At 46.8% G+C, this 22,086-nt stretch overlaps 2 protein-coding genes across 6 annotated transcripts in view; one reads left to right on the forward strand and one right to left on the reverse strand.

The window, feature by feature from the left end:
* CRAMP1 (cramped chromatin regulator homolog 1) overlaps positions 1-19,384 on the reverse strand; it is a 58,902-nt gene extending 39,518 nt beyond the window's left edge. For 2 of the 4 annotated variants that reach the window (XM_036225506.1, XM_016136623.2), the window contains exons 1-4: positions 17,504-19,053; positions 16,656-17,002; positions 5,792-5,985; positions 1,020-1,173 (exon numbers count right to left, since the gene is read on the reverse strand). In XM_036225506.1, the coding sequence (XP_036081399.1) occupies positions 1,020-1,173; positions 5,792-5,985; positions 16,656-17,002; positions 17,504-17,613 (805 nt within the window). In that variant the 5' untranslated portion in view covers positions 17,614-19,053. Of the gene's footprint in view, positions 1-1,019; positions 1,174-5,791; positions 5,986-16,655; positions 17,003-17,348; positions 17,437-17,503; positions 19,054-19,085 lie in introns of those variants that run through there. The other 2 variants (XM_016136625.2, XM_016136624.2) reach the window with 2 other exon arrangements.
* Positions 19,385-20,616: 1,232 nt separating this feature from the next.
* IFT140 (intraflagellar transport 140) overlaps positions 20,617-22,086 on the forward strand; it is an 88,471-nt gene continuing 87,001 nt past the window's right edge. Inside the window, exon 1 of one of the 2 annotated variants that reach the window (XM_016136626.2) lies at positions 20,617-21,175. The gene's annotated coding sequence lies outside the window, so the exon portion shown is untranslated. Of the gene's footprint in view, positions 21,176-21,401; positions 21,801-22,086 lie in introns of those variants that run through there. The other variant, XM_036225239.1, reaches the window with a different exon arrangement.

Genomic DNA, 22,086 nt, shown 5'->3' on the forward strand with positions numbered 1-22,086 from the left:
AAGCCCCAAAGCCAAAAATATTTACTATCTGACCCTTTAGAGAAAGTGACAGCTTGATTCAAGCTCTCTGGGCCTTTCTAAGGCTGGAGGAGAAAGCTCTGGACCTGCCATCGTGATGGATCAGCCCCAGTGACACTGATATGCATTGGTAGACACACTCAGACCTGGCCAGAACACCCAAGGGCGGGACGAAGAGAGAAACTTGGGAGGAACTGAGAGCCGCCATGGAGGGCTCACAGCACAGCTTCAAGGGGTGTGATGTGACCAGAGCTATCACAGTTATTCTAGATCAGAGGTGATATTATTTGGAGAAGTGTCAGAAATAAGTGAAGTCAGTAGAAGCAAATGTCTAGAGTGACTGAAGCTGGAGAAATGAAGAATAAGATTGAAGAAGGTGGAATTGAAGACTGAGCGGGAGGAATGACACACAAAGATGCAATCCTCCTGACACACTGTGACAGGAGAGGGCAACTCCTCTGAGGACAGAGATGTGAATTAGGGTGCTCTAAACCAGATGTCAGAACCTCGCCTAGGAATAACCTAGACATGTGAATTAAAGATGGAACTATGCAAATCTGGATTGAAACACAGGCAACGAGAACTTTGGGAAAGCTAGCCTTTCACTCCTGGTTGATGTGTGATAGGCCCTGCCCAATCCTAATCCCGACAAGCCCCCACTTGGGACAGAAGAACTGGAGGGGTCCAATTCTGGTCTTTTCTTGACTGTGGTGCCCCTCTCTCCCAATGGGGGACATAGGCCCACAGCGAGCCAGAAAACCAGACACCACAGGCACTAAGAGCCATCAGAAACAGACACAGCTTCCTCATAATTCAGCCTGACCTATGGTTACCATGCGTGTGTAACAGCTCAAGCACCACAAAATAAGGACATTCCAGGCCACACAGTTGGGCAAGAACGATGCCAGAGAATGCGTCCTGTGGGTGTGTGAGAGCCTGGCTGCTGACCAGAGCCCAACCCCGCCTCCTAGGCTCCCCAAAGACTGAGCCTCTATGCTCACCGTTATCGAAGTCAATGTACTTGGTGATCTTGTGCCACGTACGGTAGTAGAAGTGTCGCACCTGCTCCTTGTTCTTCACCATGCTGGCAGGCTTGCCTTTCTTCTTGTATTTGAGGGCTATATTGTTCTGGATCGCCTCAAAGTCTTTTCCATGCTAGAAAATAAGTTCATGGTAAAAATATAGGTGTTAAAACAAGGCAACCTTCTGTATGATGCAGACACCTGCAGAGAAAGAGGACCTCTTTGGTCAAGCAAGTGTCTTTCATAGATCTTATTTGTGCATTCACTTCAACCTCACTTCCCTAGAACTTTAGGTTTTAATCAGAATAGCAGAGAAGCAATAAAAACTCAGGAATAGAACTGTCGCAGCACATGGATATCAAAGAAGCAAGGACCTTGGAGCAGGATAAACATAAAGCTTATCACTCAAATGGTTTAATCTCTGGAGTTCTTTAGAGAACCTGAAATGAGATGGCTCTCAGAAGACAATCATCAGAAGACAGAACACGACAATAAAGGAGCTCAGGGGGTTGTATATCTGGCATCTTAAAATTCAACAATATGTCAACTATTCAGAAACACCCTCATTGCTTCCATCGCACAAAATATACTCTATATTTGAACAAGGATAGCAAATTTGAACATTTAGTAAGGGAATCATGCAGAATATGCTCAGAATACATCTGTGGGCCATCCTTTCCTTCAACACCTCCATGTAAAAACTGGGTACATCTTAGATTTTCAGAATAAAGCTTATGTTCCAGAGAACATAGTCACCATCTTTGCTGTTGCAGGTACTGCCATGAGAACCTACTATTGATTCTCATCAGAACCAAGCCAATATGAAGTACTGGGAAGGCCCTAGAGTTAATGGTACCCCAGCAGTAACAAGCGTCCTTAACTGCCAAATCTCACTTTCAAAAACAACCAAGGCTTCTTGCAGAAACGGATGATCATATGTCTGGGGCAGGAAAAGTACCAGATGAGTGTGGAATATCAGAAGTGAAGAAGTGCTCAAAGCATGACAGGACCATGTTGAAAGAGCACAGAAGCCAACATGAAGAGGCTATCAGTGGCCAAATCTACAACAATCTGGGCAAGAAAATCAACAATAATAAGAATGGATGATGACTTAGAAAATAGCCTAAATGAGTCCATACAGATATAAATAAATGAATAAATACATAAATGGAGAGAGCTTTTCCTTACACTGGGCTTCCAATTAATAAATGCAGAAATAATAGAGTCTGAAGATCATCACTGAGCAAACACCACAGTGACAGCTGTTTCAGCAAAGACACTGCACTGGTGGCTAAACTTAGTGGGAGAAAGAATGATCAGAAACAGGGTGTCTAAGTAGTCTCAAAGTTAAATAAATGACCTGGTGGTGGAGAACCTGGGAGATGCCACCAGAACGCAGTGATCACATTCAAACCACCAGGACTGAGATAAATCACATCCCACGCTCTGGACAGGATGCTCCAAAGATGGCACAGCACTCCTGTGGTGCTCTTGACAAAAATGCAAAATATAAACTGAATCATGAGGAAGGCTCAGCAAGCCCAAAACGCAGGGTGTTCTACAAACTAAGACTCTTCAAAAGTGTCAGCCGTGAGAGAGCAGAAAGAGATGGAGGACTTGTCCCAGGTTGGAGGACTTAGCAGTTGTGACAACTAAATGCAATGTGGGTTCCTGATCTAGAAGGGACACCCATGAGAACACAGGCTTAACCTCGGTAAGGCCTGCAGGTCAGTGCAGGTGTGGTACCTACGCCGAACCTCCTCGTCTTCAGGTCACACTGCAGTTACGTGAACACTGGAGAAGCAGGACGAAGGGCAGAAGAATTCTTTGTACTCATTTTGTAACTTTTTCTAAGTCTGAATTGTTCAAAAATTAAGTTAAAAAATAAAACACCTAAAAATTTAAAGCTTATTTATCCTTTTAAAAAATACCACAATGTTAGGTAAAACATAAAAAGGCAAAGCTGGACCTGAAATGCCTTCCTCCAGGGTCCAGCTCAGGTGCCGCCTCCCCCATAGAACTTCCCTTGGCTCCTGATCAGAATGGTGACTGAAACAATTCAGCCTCTCAATTTTGCAGATGGAGTAACAAACCAAGAGAGGTGAACTGACCTTCCAGGTGAGGACTAGAATCTGGGTTTTGTGACTCCTGATCCGGCGTTCTAAAACTATGTTGCCTTCTGAATCCTCGTGGCATTTGTTAGTGTTTGCTTTCTGATGGTCCAACTCTTTATGTGCCTGTTATATCTACCAAATTTGACTGTCAGACCCTTAAGGAGGACTCCTTTGCATTTCTAGCACAACCATAGTGCTCTATACTTAAGATGAGGCTTTCGGCAATCATCAACCACACACAGGATGCTGGCCTTGTGACTGTAAGGTACGAATCAAGAATGGTATAGCAGACGCAAATAGACAGACAGACAGGCATAAGAACGGAATATGAAAAATTAGCAATAGGCTTTGTGAGGAACCACTGCTGAAATGGAGTGGAACTCTTGTCTCTGGGAAGTGTCTGAAGCAGGAGAGAAAAAGCACAGAAACGTCACCCACAGTTTAAGAGGGTATCAGACAGAGGCCAGATGACATCGTCGGGTTGAGCCAGCCCATCTCTATCCCCCTTGTCCTTTTCTGCTGCTCTGAGCTGGGTTCTTGTCACTTGAAGCATAGCTAAATCTGACTGTGTGCATCAAAAGGCAGGGATGACCTGGACAAACACTGCAGAAACAACATTTACAGAGCAGAGGCTTTACCCCATATTCCACAGTTCAAGATGTTCACGGTCATCTATGCTTCAACCGATCAGCCATACATCAAGATCCTACCAGAGTTCCATTGAGTTTTGGTCTGACGCACATAAAACATACGTTTGATCTTTCGTTCTCTCATTCTCTCTCTGTCTCTCTCTCTCTCTCTCACACACACACACACACAAATATACACACTCACACTATTTGAGATACATAGTACCAATAGCAAAAAGCGTTAAGTAATCACAATGACCAAATATTATTATTAATCTAGAGTTTCAGGTGACTTCAAAAGAAACACCTACCTGGCAGAAAAATTAGAAAAAGAAGGCTAGCCAATGAGAAAGGAATGAACTAATCCACCTGAAAAAAGGTAAGGGCAGGTCATTCAAGGGAATTCTTCCCCTACTACATTTAATAGACAACCACATCTCCCATTGCTTTCTGTAACCAGGTCCCCTGCAGAGACCATGTTCTCCCCAAAAAGGGCCACAGGAAAGCAGTAATTGTCTTGGGTTAGAATCCACAATGGTTGCTATTTTAAGAACATTCCAGGAATCACAAGTCTTACAGGCCTAACAAAGAGGCTAAGGAAGGCTATTTGGGTATAGAATCTATAGAAAAACAGCCTCTATACTTTACTTTAAAACTGTCAAAGGGAATAAAAGAACACATTTGAATTTATTTGAATGACTCTGCACCTAGGAGAACAAGCCTCCTTTGCATACTTCCTTCAAACACAGGCATGTGGGCCTCCTCCACCCCGGACTTAACCATCAGCCTCAGGAAAGAAAATCAGCCACAGGAATGCGCAGAATCTACACTGAGTTCTAGTTCTCTGCCTCCATTTAGCAGTCTCCTTTTCTGGTCTCTCCATGATTACTTCATGATTTCAATTCCAAGGCCTCCTTCCATTATGAGCCTGTTTCGCTGGCATGGCCAGACTTTTCTCTCACTCCAATTCCTTCACTGCCAAAAAAATAAGGCTCACTGACTGAGCAACCTATTTTAGATGTTATATCCTAAAGATGAAATCTAAAATATGGAATGTGCACAAAGATATTCATTATACTTTTACTTATAACAGAATCTGGAAGGAACCACAACAATCAGCAACATAAGAATGGTGAAGTGGAGCAAGGCTTGGCCAGAGAGTAAATACTTAGATGTCGTGGGACACTCAGTATCTGTTTTAACTGTTCAACTCTGCCACTGCAGTCAAAATTAGCCGGAGACAATATACAAGTGAATGGGTATGGCTGTGTTCCAATAAAGCTTTATTTACAGGTAGTAAGGACATATTGCATGGGTTTGCCTACACCTAGAGTATTTATAGGCATTAAAAATTACTGAGCAAAAAAACTATGAAACGCTATCGAAAATGTATCTGACAATAAATTTTTTTAAAAAAGCACATTATAATTATAAAGATTGGAAAAATTCAAACACAGAAGTGAAAACAGCTGGCAGGGAGCATGGCCACTTCTTTGGGCTGCGGGATCAGAGAGCAGCTTCTATTTTTAGGACTTTCCAGTCTGTCCTAGGTCAGCTGCAATGTCTCTCAGGACTGAGCTCGCTGCTCTGACTGATATGACAAGTGTCCCCTTGGCCCTCCCCCTTTGGGGACATCCCTCCCAATTGGACCACTAGCTGCTGTAAGGGGAAAACCCAGAAAGAAGGGTACCACTCTTCAGTCAATGATACTTCAGAAACAATGGATAGAATCTAAGAAAAGCATACAAAGACACTTCCGAACAGCCACCTCCCTAGTAACAGCTTTTAAAGTCACAATGAGAAAATAAAAGGCAATGGTTGGAGGGTGAGGCCTCATCCCTAGAGACCCACACCTGCCACAGTCACATTAGGGGCTCCCAACTAGAACTGCTAACCTATAGATCTAGTAGCCATCTATTAAGAATGGCGAAGGAAAACTGAAAGAGAAATACAACTGATAAGAGGCTAGGAGTTTGAGCTGCCTTTTTTGACTCCATAACTCACTTACCTCGTATAGCCCCTCGAAGAAAGTGTTCTTGTCCTCCGTGCTCCATGACTCCCATTGCCGCCGGACCTTTTTGCCTTCTTCCTTCTCACCACCAGAAGACCCTAAGTTCCGGGAGGAGGAACGAGAGCCCCCTGCAGGGGCAGCAGGGGCAACCCCAGACCCATTTCCAGATGATGATCCGCCACTGTCAGCTCCTTTGAAAGAAAGAACTATATAGTGATCTGTTCCAGACAGCTGGAGAGGCTCAGGAAGGCCCTGCTGTCTGAGGTCCCATTCCACACTCCTCAACTGCTGAGGCTATAGAGGGACAGCACCTGGGACCTACCATATGCCTGGTGAGGTTGTTCAGTAATGACATTATCCTAACCTGACCTCGTGACTCTTTCAAAGCTTTCACAGTTGAGAAAAAGGAGAAAAAGCATTTATGTGAAATCTCTGAAAGAGCACAATGATAATGTCTGTGACGGAGGCACACGGCTCTTTCCCCTCTGTGAACTGAAATCGCACATCGCTTATCAGTGTCCTCTTCAGAGGAAGGGCTGGCTGGCTGAAAAATTCTTATCTTTTAAAATAAACAAACTGAAATTTCAAACTCGAGAAAATATTTAAATGGGTGAAAAAAAAAACTGCCTTCTTTTACATATAATCAATGCTTCTGATAATGACTCATTTGACGCATAAAAAACCTTTAAAAAGTTTTAAAACTCCTTTTTCTTTATCAATTTCCACCAAAAAAAATCTGGTGTTCTGAGAGCTATCCAACAACTTCACAGATATTTTTAAAGCATCAGTTCCCAATCTCATGCTGAAGAGGAAAGCGTGACTGAGTATAACACGGGGCTACGATGACATGCGGTGGACCAAAAACTCTGTCCTCCTAGGACAAGAGTGGCAATAAACAAGAGTTAAAGGTCACAGATAAAAAATTTTTATGACCTAACGCAATCCTCCCACCCATCTAGTTCATTCCTCCCAGAGGGAACGGGGACTCCCATAGTATCTCTGTGATAACCAATATTCTCTTTCCACGGAACCAAGGAAAAATTAAATGGGGAGAAATCTTCCAAGTCTAAACGATGAGGGTAAAAATAAGATCATAAAAATAAAAGAACTTTAAAATGCAAAAGCCAAACAAATGAAGATTATTAAGATGCTTTTCTAATGAGAAAATCAAGGGCTTTTCCATCAAGATCTACTTCCTGGTGGATCTGGTGGGCCCTCCCGGGGCAGCCATCTGCAGACTGCGGCCATGTTTCCCTCACTCCCTCAATGGGCGTCTGCCTCCAACGGAGAAATGAAAACAAGGAGTTTAACAGAAAAAATAATTTGAAATAAAAGAAATAAAAAATTAAAAGTCTGTTGATGCTTGCGAAGACTACCCCTGGAAAAAACATAAGGCCTTGGTGCAGGGGCTGCCTGGGGAACAGGGGGAGGCAGAGTCACTCTCCACTGTTACACCTTTCAAAGTGTGTAACACAGATCTGTGTTACTACGTCAAAATAGGGCGTATTTACGAATAGTTAATCCCATCGGTCAGTTATCGGAAAGCAGAATGTCTTTTTATACACACTGAAAAAATTACTCAGCTATATGGAATGGTTTGAGTCTTTCGTGTAGAAAGGTATACCAGTTTAATGATGGACTCTTTCTAAGGCAATGTGATCGGATATCAGGAATTGCTCATTTATCAGAGCTGCACTGTCCAATTCGACAGCCATTAACCACATGAGGCTTTTTAAATTTAAAGATTGATTACTTAAATAAAAACTGAGTTCCTTGGTCATAGCAGCCACATTTCTAGTTTTCAATGTCCAAATACGCCTAGTGGCTATTATGCTGAACAGCACAGAATGTTACTATCAACGCAGAAAGTGCCATAGCCAGTGCTATATTTGAATGTTTGACATTCACAGTCCTAAATACATTGTTATGAAATAAAAGATAATCAAGCTTAAAGCCTTCAATATCCCAGCCTGCTTTCCAGCTGCCCCTTCTCATCCCGCACACAAGTGTAATACAAATGTAATCCATGTATCTGTGCTACAGACTGGGCTAAGGAAATACTAGACATGTGATTTGACTTTGTCCATTCTTCACCAAACCAAATCTAAAATGAGATCTAGTTAATGAACCTGGCACTTCCCATGATGTTTTCAAGAGATATGGCAAATGTGGAGCACATTTCCAGGGATAACTGGTTTCATTCCATTTCTATTAAGTCTGAGATGCTTTTGCTGGGAACCAAAGACCAAGTTACGAATACCATTTAAAACACCACTCTTAAACACAAGAGGTTCTGGCTGATTTGGAGCCTGTAATTCTTCACATGCAGTCATTTCTGCAAGGGCTGCCTATCCATCTCTGCATCACACACAACAAAAATTTCAGAGTCATTTTCGACTTCTGATAAACACTCACTAAACTCTTTTACCAAAACAATGGCAACTAGCTAACCAGCCCTGCAGTCGCAGCTCAGGTTTACCTTTGTCAGCCCGAGCTGGTGTTAGATGTACTTGAAAGTAATAGACAATTCTATAATGCAAATGTCTTGCTAGCTTTTGTGAGGTTTTAACACATCACAGCACTGGTGACTTAAGAGAAGAACAGAGTAGAAGCATTTTGGAGCTGGAAAGGACCTCAGGGGTAGGGTGCAGGATAAACCAATACAGTGGATGTGAAAGAAGGTACAGCAGTGAAAACAGCTCTGCCAAGACACACAAGGCAGCAAGCCGGGGCTCAGAGCAACCAGCCACTCTCGTGAGCCAGAGGTCAGCTACAGAGATGCTCAGCTTTTCCTTCTGATGGTTCCAAAGTGATACATTCTCAGTAGAGGACAATAAAGCAACATGACCGTTCAAAAAAGAAAGCAAATCACCCCCAAGTAACCCTTTCTAACATTTGCTGCCCATCATTCTAGACCATGAATGCCTTTTAAAAGTAGAATGACAAAGCTCCCAGGTAGCAAAAGCATGTGGCCATCTAGTCCATTCCCAACATTTTGGGTTAGAAAAAAACATTTCAGATGAGAAAGAGGCTTCACTGTTTGACCTCAGGCTCAGTCCAGGACTCCAGCTCAAGCATAAAAATCAGGAGGCGGAATCATACGCTGGTAGAATATGACAGTGTCCACCGAGTCAGGGCAGAAAAATTCAGATGAAAATGGTGATGACTGAAGGGGAAGAGAAGGAAGCAAGTGAGGAGGACAGAAGTAGAGAAGCAAAAAGTAGAAAAAGGAGACAATTTGAACAAGACAGGGTAAGCGTAGGGGCTTTCTCCAGTGTCGACAGTGACTATGAGGAGCCCAGCAAAAAGTAGAGTGCTAAAGTCAACCCTCTGTCTGTGGCTACATGTCTGAGACCACAAAGAGGCTTATAGCAAGAGTCATGATGAGAAGTCAGCATCCAAGAAGCCTGAAGGGAAGTGAAATACAAGAATAGGATCCCCCACAGTGAGCTCTTTGAAAGCAAGAACAGTGTCTTACTTTCCTGTGCCCAAGCCTGGCACAAGCCTCACACACACAACAGATGCTCAATAGAGAGCTCAGGAACCAATGGAGCTCAGAGCAGGGGACTCCGCTATGCTAGCTCTGCCCCTCGCCTGCCCCGGTCCCCAGGACCCAATGCCTCCAATAGAGAACCCACGCTTCCCTCTCAACCCACTTCAGTGCCATAATCCTCCAGTTGTCCAGGTGCAACCTGGCTACTTTTTTTGCTCATTTCTGCTGCCATTTTCCCAGGCTAGCTCTGTACCACCATCAAGTAACACAATCTTAACTGCCTTCTTTCCAGTCTCCCAAACCACCGACCTCAGCCGCAGCCCACTCTCTAGAGCTCACATTTGAGAGACACAGCTGTGTGGCCTTGGTCTGCCTTCTCCAGCTGCCCATTACACCTTCACAAGCTAGACTGTCTGCCTCCCCCAGCACACACCTCTACCTCTGCATTGGCCTGGAATGCCATCGCCCATGCACTCACACACTGCCTGAATAGAGAACTGTCCCCATCTTTCACTGAGGAAGCTGAAGCACAGATGGAGCTGCTTGTTCCCATGGCCCAGCGGTGAGGGAACATGGATTTCTAGAGCACATTCAAACACTGCTCTTTTTTGTCCTCATAATGTATAGTTATTATCCACCTTTCTGAAATGGGGAAACTGAGGCTCTAAAGCATGAAAGCTCCACGGTCACTGGGCAGCAGGAGGAACAGAGCCTGTTGTTCCAAACCTGAGCATTTTCCTCTGGGACCGCAAGCCACCAGGGTGGCTGCTGCCAGTGTTGCAGCTGCTTCTGTATTTTTATTACACATAGAGCTACAAAAATCAGAGAGTTTTATGCTGAGGGGAACTTGACCTCGAGGTCCATCCCTCAGTTTGTGACAGATCAGGAAGCTGAGGGGTGCAATGACTTTCCCAAAGACACATGGTGAATAAGTGGCAAGAGTGAGGCCTTCGGAGGATGTTCGTTCACCTCTGGAAACAAAACTATGTGACTTAATTTAGGTAAAACACAAGATGTAATAATCTGTCGTATCATACAATGACTCACTGTCCTGAGCTTTCCTCTGGAGTTTGGTGAACTTCCTTTCAAGAGTTAGGAACATTAAGATTTTGAGTGACAGAAGACCAACAAAACGTGAGGTATTCGATACCATCCTGGGACGAGAGGAGACTTGAGCCTCCCCTCACTTGGTCCATTCTCAGCTAGAAAGACGGTTCAAGTTCAGCCAATAAAAGTGTGTCTCCAAATAAGCCTGTCTCTAAACCCAGCACAGAAATATTTCCTTGTCACCTGCACCTGTGGTATGAGAGGGCAGGGACCTTTCAAAAGCCAACTACTCCATTCCGACATATCCACCACAGGTCACAAAATGCCACGGTAGAGATGAAAGACAAAATGCCAAGGTTTCCCATAGGATACTTCTCTGCCTCGTGTAACATATGCCATCTGTGTCAGACACTGAAAAAGCCAGATTTCCTTTCAGGGCCCAGATGTGACTGAGGGGACACCCTCTCTATCAAGGCCACACAGAGGAGATGTGTCAGCCAATCCCTAGGAAGAGCATCACCTCAACAGATGAATCCCGATGTTATTCCCGGGCTACTCCTGTTGTCACTCACACACAGTGCTGTTCCATCCTTCTTCAGAATGCTGCTCGACTCTGTACACAGGTGTTCAACAAGGACCCCTTCCAACCATTCACTGCACAGTTGGCCTCTGAGGGCCAGTGCAGATGCTCCAGCTAGGTCAGTAGCGGCCCTGCCCAGGGTCTCCAGTCTCCGTGACATCCTCTTCTGTGATCTGAAGATGACCTGAAACCTGGTGGTCCCAGGACATGTCCCAGTCACCCCGCATCCCAGGTGTCACACACAGCCTCTCCAATTCTTGACAACCTGCAAAGCTCAGCATCTTCAACACTATAACCAGGGCTGGCCTCTTGCCAAGACCCTTCCCCTTCCTCGTACAAATGTTTGAGAAAAATACAACTAAACACACCATTATTTCTATTAAAAAGTATTCCCTCTTCATCAAATAATGTGAAGATTTTCTAATGATCTTCTGTAGATAATTCTGGATTTCCCAACCCGACCACATTCACCTGGGAATGTCTTTTTTTTGGCATTTCACACAATGCTCTTCAGTGCTAAGAACACTGCAGTTATTTAACATGATAAAAGGGTTCTATGCACCACCATCTATGAAAACACTAATTTTTACATTTGCGACTCCACTATCTGAAATCATTCCTCTATTATCGTTATATCTTCATATAATCCAAAACAAGGCACAATTGTACCACATGAAATGGAAATCCTAAAGTATATATGGTTGGCAAAAGACAATTCCACAAAGACAGCTAGAACTTAGTAATTTACCAAGAACCTCTGGTTTAAAGATATTTTCCTCTGTCCTATTTGTGACCTTCATTGTGACACATCTTTGAAGTAGCCTGGGCCACAGGTCTCCTAACCCAGAGGGGTCCCCAACCTCAAGGCCATAGACAGGTACCAGTCCATGGCCTGTTAGGAACCGGGCCTCACAGCAGGAGGTGAGCGGCAGGCAAGCAAACAACGCTTCATCTGTATTTGCAGCTGCAGCGATTTGCAGCCACCCCCCAGTGCTATCATCACTGTCTCAGCTCCCCTTCAGATCATCAGGCATTAGATTCTCATAGGAGCACCGGTCTCTGGTACCAAAAAGGTTGGGGACCGCTGCCCTAACCTACTGTGCACAGGGAGTCTTTGTCACACAATAGGACCATGTGTCAGGGTTATTTTGTCTTCCACTATGGGCAGCCATCACATAGGATATACCAGCGTGTGCTAGACAGAGTCGAAGGAATGCCTCTCTTTCCTCCTCCTCTTCTTCTCCCAACGAGGTCTGAAAGCTTCCAGCAAAGCCTGACATCTTGGCTGGCCAGTGTGGCTCCATACAGCTGTCACTGCACTTGATTTTATCAAACAACTTTTATTGGATTGGACCAGGCAGAAGAACAAGAGCGCACTGGCCTCTGATCTGATGTATCCACCTCCCACCCCCCACCTCCCTACCCCCCTGGAGAGTATGGAGGGCAGGGACTAATAGCTCACACAGCTGTACTCCAACCAGCTGCCCAGGGCCTGGCCCCAGGTGCTTGATGAAGGGAGAATGAGAGTGATGGCAGTGCAGACAGGACTGGAGCCACACCAGGCACCATGCACAGTTCCACCCCTGGAGGGTGATTGCACACTCTGGGCACTCCCTGGAGGGTGATTGCACACTCTGGGCACTCCCTGTCCAGTGCTCTCCGAAAGCCAAGGCTAAACAGAGCCCTAGTTACAGAACTATTCTGATTTCAGCCAATCTACCTTCCAGAACACCCTTTTGAGAACACACAGGACGCAAGTTCATGTTGCACCATGAACTCCTTTATCCTCGGGTGTTAAGGTGAGCACAGCTTCAGTTGGTATCTGACTCATTTTGAAAGTAAGGAACCCAAGGTTCAGGCATGTTGAATAACTTTTCCTTTGCCCCACAGCTGAACCAACCAATGGCAACTCCAGGGGTTGGGAGAGACGGGTTGAAGCTGGGTCTCCTGACTGCTGATTTGAACCTCTTTCTCATAAAGTTCCAGTCTCCCGAAGGTTGACTGAATTAGGATGAGATATTTCATAAGATGTCTTTTAAAAACCTAGAAGCTACAGGCAGCCCATAGGTTATACAAAATGTAAGTTCTGTACAGTGATTTACTGATCACTAAGCATAAGCATAGCAAAACCGGGCAACACGGCTCAATTGTGGAAAAGACACATTGTGTGACTAGCTCGAAGGGTAGAACAAAAGTTTGACAAGACACAATGAAAACTGAGGGTCCAACTCTGCACCACCTTGGGCACCCCGTCATCTAAACTGTCCTGACAGGGAAGCAGCTTGGAGGTATTCTTGGGACCTCTACCCACTACCTCCCCACAGGGCCGCCCCCCCCCCATGTCCACCTGCTCAGACTTGGCCTGTAGCCCTGACTCCGCAACCAGGCACTAGGACCCTGCTAAGCACTGGCCAGCAGGGCCTCACTGCGGTATTTACTGCGCTGAGGCAGGCACTGGTGTTATCCCATTTATAGACAAATTGAGATGCACTAGTTTGCCCAGAATCACCCACATCGCTAACTGCCAAATGGGGAAGGGCATTAGGGGTTTTGTTTCCTGGTCCATGTTCTCACAGAGCTATGAATTCTGGGTTTTAGTCTCGAATGTGTCCTTGGGTCACTCTAGGCAGTATGGTAGGGCTACAGGAAAATCGTTTTGGCATCAAGCCTCTGCAGCTTACTTTCTGTTTAGGTTGAGCGTATTATTTAAACAACAAACTTTAGTTTCTGCACCTATTTAAAACTAAAGAAACAGATGCAAGAGGCCTGGCACATAGGTGCTAAATCTTCAGTATTTTCCCTTTATCGATTCAAAAAGAATTCAAAATTATACCAGAAAAAATTATTTTTCATTGAAGTTGAAATAGTCTGTTATTACAGAGAAAAAAAAGTTGTGTAGAGATAATCAAAGAAAGGAGGACTTCCCTTTCTCCAGTCTTATCCAAATTTACTGCAAGGTTCTCACACGTTAAGACTGAAACTGCCAAGAGCAATAAGTAATCAATCAAAGGAACCCCCAATGACTGCACTGTGATTATTCCTTATGCATAAAAATATATTTTTCTGAAGAGAAAAACTAAAAATGCCAGTATAGGAAGTCATCGCTTAATATCGACACGTTCTGCAACTTTAAACAAAACGATATATAATGAAACCAATTTTACTATGGGCTACTTGATATAAACAATAGTTAAGTTCTTAGGGCATTTCATCAACGTTATGAACAAGGACCAAATCTGAGTACCTGCCAGACTGTTCATTTCCTTACTGATCCATGCTCACCACCCCAGGTGGAGATTTCCAGTCTGAAAGACAAATGCTCCTCTAAGAATAGTTTTCAAAGGTTAGGGGCATGCTATCACACCAGATCTTCTTTTCTGTTGTTAATGAAAGCTCTAAGGGAGCAGAGATTGCCCTGAGGCACAAGGAGGGGGAAGTCCTGGGTGTGGAGAAGTGCATCCAAAGGATCCTGGTAGCCCAAGCAGATCACAGTCAAGAGGAGCTAATGGCCACCCTGATAGCAAGCCAAGAAGTTCTATGAAGCAAAGGGGACAACTTCCTACTCTTCCTCTCTTAAGAGCCACCATTATGGTTTACTTTAAATATTTTCTTGCTAAAATAGGAGAATGCATTATTCACGAGACGCACGAATTCTAACAAATTTCCATTTTATTAACAGAAAGTCAATTGCTGCTCTAAGCCACACTGGAGACAGGAACCAAGAACAGAAGCATCAAGGATTTGATACTGATACAAGGCTAATCCAGGATACCTATACCATCTAAGCAAGTCACAATCAACTAGGCAAACCAAAGCAAACTTCCCCTCATCACCTAACTGCCAAAAATATAACTGACCGGGTGGCTCCATAGTGTAGGGGTTAGCACATCTGCTTTACACGCAAAAGGTCCTGGGTTTGCACCCCACGTGGAGCCAGAGACCATACCCCGGGTGCGCCAGGCCTAGGGTGAGTCAGGTCCCTGGTGCGCCAGGTCCCAGTGAGTGCTGCAAACACGTGGGGGGGGGGGGGGCAGATGCCCCGCCTTCAGAGATCCAGTTCTCAAAGGGATGTTGCTGTCCTATGGGAGGAGAGGGGGTGGAATTTGAGAGAAGGCAAAAAGAAAAAAAATATATATATATATGTATACACACACACACACACGCATATATACACACATATATATACAAACTGACCACTCAAGTTTCAGCATCTCAAATACAGGAAGCCATTTACAGATAAGAGTGCATTCACCCAAGCTCCTCCTCTCATCTTGCAGCCAAACTTCAATCACACTTTGAGAAAGTGGAGCACTCACTGCTGTTCCTCATTTAACAGGTGAGACCGCCTCTCTGATAGAAAAGCATATTCAAGAGATCAAGTGAGCAGACCAAGGTCAGAGTAGAGGGTCAGGGTGACAAGGCAGTGAACTCTGACTGGACTCCAGATCCAGATCCAGCCACAAACAAACCCTCAAAGGCACCCCAGGAGCTTACACATAATAACTAAGACATATCTATAATTAGGAACGAAAACTATTTTTCACAAAACAAATGAAGCCATAAAAACAAATTAATATTTTCCTAATGATTCAACTATCATTCAAAATAAACTTATATGAGGTAAGTTTTAGTTTCTGAAATAAACTAAATTACCTTACATTTACATCTTTAAATAAAAAATACTTATACCAAAATGCTTTACCAAAAAATGAGTAAATCCATGATTTCAGAGGGTAGCCCTCGGTTGAGAATGAGGCAGAAAAAGCAAGCTCAATGTTACACTTTTGCTATAAATCTACAAAATGTGTTCTCTGTTAGCTTCTGAAATATTTCCTTTTTAAAACTACCAGGACCATCTAAATAAATTTAAATGACCATTCCCAAGGAGTTGAGGTTTTTCACGCAAAATTCACTGGAAATTGACGTCATATACTTGCGAAAGTGCTGCAGACTTGCCCTAAAACAAAAAGGATGTTAAGAGCAGTTCCCTTGTACAATTCAGGAAAAGCAGAATGCTGAAACAGAAACAGATAAAAGCAGAAAACAATGAAGAACCAGCACATCAGGAACAAAACTGACACATGGTTTTCTTATTATTTTGGTAGAGACCCTAGTCAAGCTGTAATATTCTCAATGTCCTCTGAATACTGTGACAAACACTGTAGACTATTGCTCACTTATATCAAGGCCACACATGTTTTCACTACCTACTACTTAAGGGGGATCCTTTCCATGGCAGGAAACTCCAAGGTCCACATCTTGATGCCTTTACTACTTGAGCCTAGAATACTTGAAGCAGACAGTGATGAGCCCAAGTCAAACCCTGGCATCACTTTTGGCTTCTTATTAATCTTCCCCCAAATGAGTTTCAAAAGCCCATTCCTTTGTTGTATTTCCACCATGCGACCTCTGGCAAAGATATCGCAGGTATTTTCTCTTCACATTTCTAAACTATTGTCTGCTGTGTAAAATAGTCTACCATATAAATCATAAATGATCCTTTGAGGGAAAAAACAACATTCGGGAACCTATTGTATTAGTCTAAAGAAAGGACACTTATGTCTGCCTCTTAGCATAGTTTATATACAGAGACAGCCTTTTTGGAGGAGAAAGGGGCACATCCCCTCCAGAGTGCCACCCCAAGTGAGTACTGGACCGATGCGTGAGCAGGATCGAGAAATGGGGTGGAGGCCAGGAGGCAAGCACAGTGCGACCCTGGAAGTGGCTGGGGTCCCCAGTACCTTTTCCGCGGGGCCCGGAGCTACCGGCGCTGCTGCTCCCCCCTGCGCAGGACGAGTCCTTCCTGAGCCTCTTGCTCTGAGGCCTCACGCTGGACCGAAGGAAGTGGTGCTGGTCCTGGGGACAGGCGGGCGGCGGAGACTGGGCCTGCGGGCCTCCCGCGGGGGCCGGGGGGCCGCCGCCGCCGCCCCGGGGGGTCTTGCCGTCCCTCTTTGTGCCACCGCTGTCCTCGGCCGCGTCCCCGCTGCCGGCACCCTCTCCCTCCAGCGCGTCCTCATCGGCTGCCCTCTTGCCCAGCCTCTTGAGCCCTTCCTCCCCGCCGCCGCCGTCTCCCAACTTCACTGTCATCCTGCGGGAGAGGAGAGGGACCCCGGTGAGGCCAGCGCGGCCCAGAGCCGCCGCGAAGTTTAGCCACCCGCCTCCCTCTCAACATGGCCGCCGTTGTTTGTTCCAGGTCCTCCCGCGGCCCGCCCGCCGCCGCCCGGTCGAGCCCGCACCCCGGGACCCCGAACCCCGGCCTGGACCCCTGCCCGGACCCCGTGGCCCAGGACACAGCGGCGCCCGGGCGGCGAGCGGCAGCTTGTGGCCGCGCCCGGATGGCCTTGCCCGCGCGGCGCCCCAGCCCGGCGGGGTCCGGGTTCGGGGTTCGAGGTTTAGGTTCTGGGATCCCAGCGTAGTGGCCCGGGACCACCTACCCGGCGGGGCCACGGCTCATGGCCTGAGCGACAAGCAGCCTGCGCTCCGGCCTTGCTCCCCGCGCTGCCTGGGCCCGCAGGGCCTCCGCGCCCGCGCCCCCCGACCCCACCCCTCCCCACCCTTCTAAAACGCGCGGGGCTCTGGGCCCGCGCACCTGCACCGCACGCTGGCCCCCAAAGTTGACCCTGGAACGGGGGCGAGGGACCCGGATCCACCCTCGCAGAGGAGAGGCGCGGGCTCGCCTGCGTGCACAGGGAACTCCATAGTGGCCCGCGGCTGCCTGTCCGCCTGCTTATTTTTAAACAGACATAAAGAATAATAAGCTCGAGGTTTCTGGCAATCTTGCTTCCCAGGGTGGGAGCTGTGTGCTCCTGCGGGGATTTACAAATTAAACATTTTTTTTCTTTTTTCTTTTTTTTTTTTTTGCAACAAAGGAGCCTACTGCACTATACAGGTTAGAGCAACCGTGAAAGGAACAGCAGTTAAGTCCAGGTCCAAATGTAAGAATGGGTAAAAGAGAAATGTGTTAAAACTCTTGGTAACCATCAATAAAATTATTCCATTAACTTTGTTACCCACCGCTGTGTGAAATGTCAACAACAAATGTCAAAATGTGAGGATTCAAAATGTTTGTAGCCCAGAAGGGAGACCCACTCACAAATAGATTCTGGTATCTATCAAAATTTCAAGTCCAGAAATATTAATATGTATGTGCGATGAAGCAAGAAAGGTATTATATTCCTCAACAGGTGTTGATGCTATGCCCAAACTGTGTCTGACAACCTCAACACAACTGCTGAGGACCACAATATTTCCATTTAAAAGGAAAACTAGAACAAGGCATGAGACTAACAAAAGAGTAACAGGGGCAAGGGCCTCACATACCAAAATTTGTAAATGAGTAAAAATCGAAGTTATACCTACTATTGCTCTGATGTATTGTCACAAAATGATCTGTAAACAGTTTTTATCTGTTGTAAATGATCTTATAAATCATTTAAATTCATTGTAGTTCTTTTTAAACCCGTCAAAGAATAGAACTACACAAGACAAATATCCAAACTTAAAGGACTTCATTACACAGGACTTCTCACTATTCATTTCCCAACTTATCCGTTTCTACTTAAGTAACCTGAAAATATTCCAAAGGGCCTTGCTCTGGATTATAACGTGGAAAACCCTACTTCCAGGGGCCTGTCATCCCAAAGCTACCTGCTGTCAACGCAGGGCTCAGGTAAAACATACATCATCCACAAAAGAATAAATTTGCCCATTTGCCAGGTTGAGTATAGGAAAACACTAAACTCAACACTTTTAGAAGGACGTGTTCCTTCAGAATTAAAAGGATACTGACACATTTCAGAATTTTCCCCTGGGGGAAAAGGAAAACATGGAGACGGAAACCTTTTAGCGAAAACCTCCAATAGTACTTCCTGATCGTGCAGAGGTGGAATCACCGCAAGCCCAATCCCGGCTCGACAACATTTGTCACGTTTCGGGAAGGAAAAACAAAACCCTCCCTCTCGGGTCGATTTCTGGATGCACACAAAGCGTACTGTCAATGCAACACTTCTCGGTCTGGGCTCCCCGGAGACGCTCCGACAAAATACTCAGTACGTAACCACCGCGGCAACAACGCAGGCCTCTCCCCCGCAGCCCCGCTCCAGCTGGGAGCTGGCCTCGCCGTGATAGCTGTCGAGGTGGCCCACCCCTACCGAGCCCCAACCTCTGGTCACCTTTTTCATCAATGCCCCGCAGCAGCCTGGCTTCCCGGGCCCCCCGGGGGCCTCCCGGGCGCCCACAGATCCGGCCGGGCTGGGCAGCCCCGAGCCCTGAGCGCCGGCTATAGCGAGGCCGCGACGCCGGTGTGGTGCTCCCGCCTGGGATACAGTCACCGAGCAAAGCTCGCCCCGGAACCTTTCCTCGGCAGCTGGGGTGCGGCTAGTTGGCTGCAGACGCCCGTGGTGCCACAGCTCAGCCTCCTTGGAGACCCTACCCGCCGCGCTCAGCAGCAGTTCCGGCTACGGCGGCCGGCAGAGACCGCAGGGGCGGTGCACAGGGCGGGGCCTCGCTGTGGGTGCGCGGATTGAGGAGGGGCGACGCCCACGGGGACGAGCACGCCCGAAATTTTCAGTGAACGTCTTCCTCTAGGGGCACTTCCATTGGCCAACAGCAGGCGCGCGCTCTTGCACGCACAGACGCTGGGCGGAGGCGGGAGGTGGGTCTGCGACGCGGGTAATGTTGTGACACCGCCTCGAGGTCTTGCAAGCTCGTGCGTCTCTCCGGATTGGTGAACCGACAGCCAATAGAGTCAGTGCCCGGGCTGTGATTGGCTGGGGCAGTGTTGACGGATGCGTGAGAAGAAACACAGCCTCAGCTCCAAGTCTTGAATCCCGCGCAAAAGGAAAAGTGTTGGAAGTGTTAACTTGAGGCAGATAAAGCCATTGAGTGTGTGCTTTCGAAGTTCCTTAGCGTAGCGGGTGGTGCTGCGCTCTTAGCCCTTTTTCTTCATTAGGGAGATAAAAGAGTGCTTTTTAAGTTCTAGTGTTTATGGGGGAAGAGCAAAGATGTGTTTAAGGATACTAACTTGTATGAAGTAGTAAATAAGCCATAGAGATCTGATGCACAACATAATATAGACAATATTGTACTATAGTAATGTGGAAAAAAGCTACATGGGCAATCATATTACAATATATAAATGTACGGAAGCAACACGCTGTATACCATAAACTTAGAAAATGTATGTCAACTTTATTCAATAAAAATTTCTAGTGTTTATGAAAATGGAGTTTTAACAAAAGACTCCCTTGTAGAATGTGATCCGGAACCAATTCGATCTCATCCAGTAATACCTACATTTTCCTCTTAGAATTTTTCATTTAACAATGTGTACCCCTTTGCTGTAGAAAGTATTATTTTTTTAATGACATGACTTTTTACAGTAGAAAAGTTTTGTTAGAAGAGAAAGGACACTTTCAGACGTGGAAACAAACCTGAGCAAGAGAAGCATGGCTCAAAAGGCTCACTGCTTTGTTTTTCAAAGCTACTTTCAAAGTTAGCTTAACCACACCTGACCACAAGGTCATAGCGAATGTTGCTAATGCCTTTGGGAATGCAGTCAGGCGCCACGAATCTGGTTGGTTTCTATCTGATGAATCCATATCGCTGGTTACCATTTTCTAGCCAGAGGCGTCCACATGCGCCCCTCCCCCTCGCCCCCAAGCATTGAACACATATTACCTAATAACTTCAAGGAATCAATTGGAGGAGTTTGAACCAACTCCTCCTAGAGACCAAAGCACAGCCTAGAAACGGTAATGGGGTCCAGAAGACCCAGCAGCAATAAGATTAGTCAAAGAAAGACTCTTAAAGAAGATGGCGTTCCGTTTCTCTCCCAGTCTCTGCTGCCTTCCTCCACCTCCCGCCCGACCTAGCGGTTGGCAAGGTGTAACTACGGGAGCGAGTCCCAAGAGGCTTTGCATCGCCATCACCCCTAGAAGAATTTCGCTAGCCTCCCTTCTCTGCACAGAACGGCATCTGGCCTCTTGGCCCCGTTTCCGAGCTTCCATTGTTGATCCTTAACGGTGGCTGCGATGGGGAGAAACTGCTCCGCAGCACTGTTGGAACTCGCCGCGGGAGGGAACCCATAGGAAAAACTTGCGCTCCGCGCCGCAGGAACGTTTCCGATCGTCTTCGACTTTTTTCGGCCTCTCGAGAAGCTTCGGGCGCTTTCGGCGTCCGCCTAGTTTACCTTCGGCTGTTTCCGTATACCGGGAGCTGCCGTTGTCCCGGCAACGCGCGGCGGCGCAGTGACCCTGCGAAGGTGAGAGAGGTCTGGGGCTACGGCCGCAGGAGGCCGGGTGTTAGGGGTCGGAGGCCGGGATCTCGAAGAAGAGCTACGACGAGATAGGGCGGAGGAGGGGCTCGGATAGTGACGGGCGGGGGGTGGGGAGCGGTTTGGCAGGGCGCTGGAGGAGGACAATGACCCGGCGGGGACGGGAAGGGGCTGGGATGCAGTGGGGCCTGGGAATAGGGCAACGACTAGGCGAGCCAAACCCCATCCCGCACTCTCCCAGGTTATTTTCATCCGGAAATCAAGCTTCGGCAGATCTCCCGTGGCCCCTCGCGGGTAGGTCACGGCTAGGCGGTACCGGGCGCGGCCCCGAGCGGTCAGCGCTAGATGATGGACACCTCAGGCGCAGTCCAAGTCTGATTGAAGGCCGCATGGCGGTGCGAGCCCCAGAGGAGCCGACCCGGTTGGGAGGTTGGCGACGCTAGCAGAGCTACGGGTAACCCAGAGTAGGGAGAGATGAAACCACCTTTCTGCGCGGTCAATCTTGCGGCCCAGTGGAGCCGCACCGTCCCAACCAGCGATGGCTTTCTTTCATGTCTACGAGATGCAGTTCTGACCCCGCACGTCCCCAGGCCTAGGAGCTGTGGCCTAGAGGGTGAGGCTTTCCAGGGTGGCCAGTAGTGCCTGTCCCCCACGCCTCTCCACTCAATGCCTTTTGCCCCAAAGTTTTTCCGGTTCCCTCGTGCAGTATCTCCAATCAGTAATGCCAGCTAAATTAGCCTGAGTACCACGAACCCCTTGGTTGAATGAGCTTAACACATTCTTTCTCAAAAGTTGGTCAGTGGAGGCGGTGGAGACTTTGGACGGCTGTAGCTGAGAGAAGCAAATTGATTAAAATAAATGGAGTTTTTTCCTTCCCCTCTCCCCCCCAGTTTGTACGT

Source organism: Rousettus aegyptiacus, unplaced genomic scaffold (assembly GCF_014176215.1).
Source record: "Rousettus aegyptiacus isolate mRouAeg1 unplaced genomic scaffold, mRouAeg1.p scaffold_m13_p_8, whole genome shotgun sequence".
NCBI classification, from domain to species: domain Eukaryota; kingdom Metazoa; phylum Chordata; class Mammalia; order Chiroptera; family Pteropodidae; genus Rousettus; species Rousettus aegyptiacus.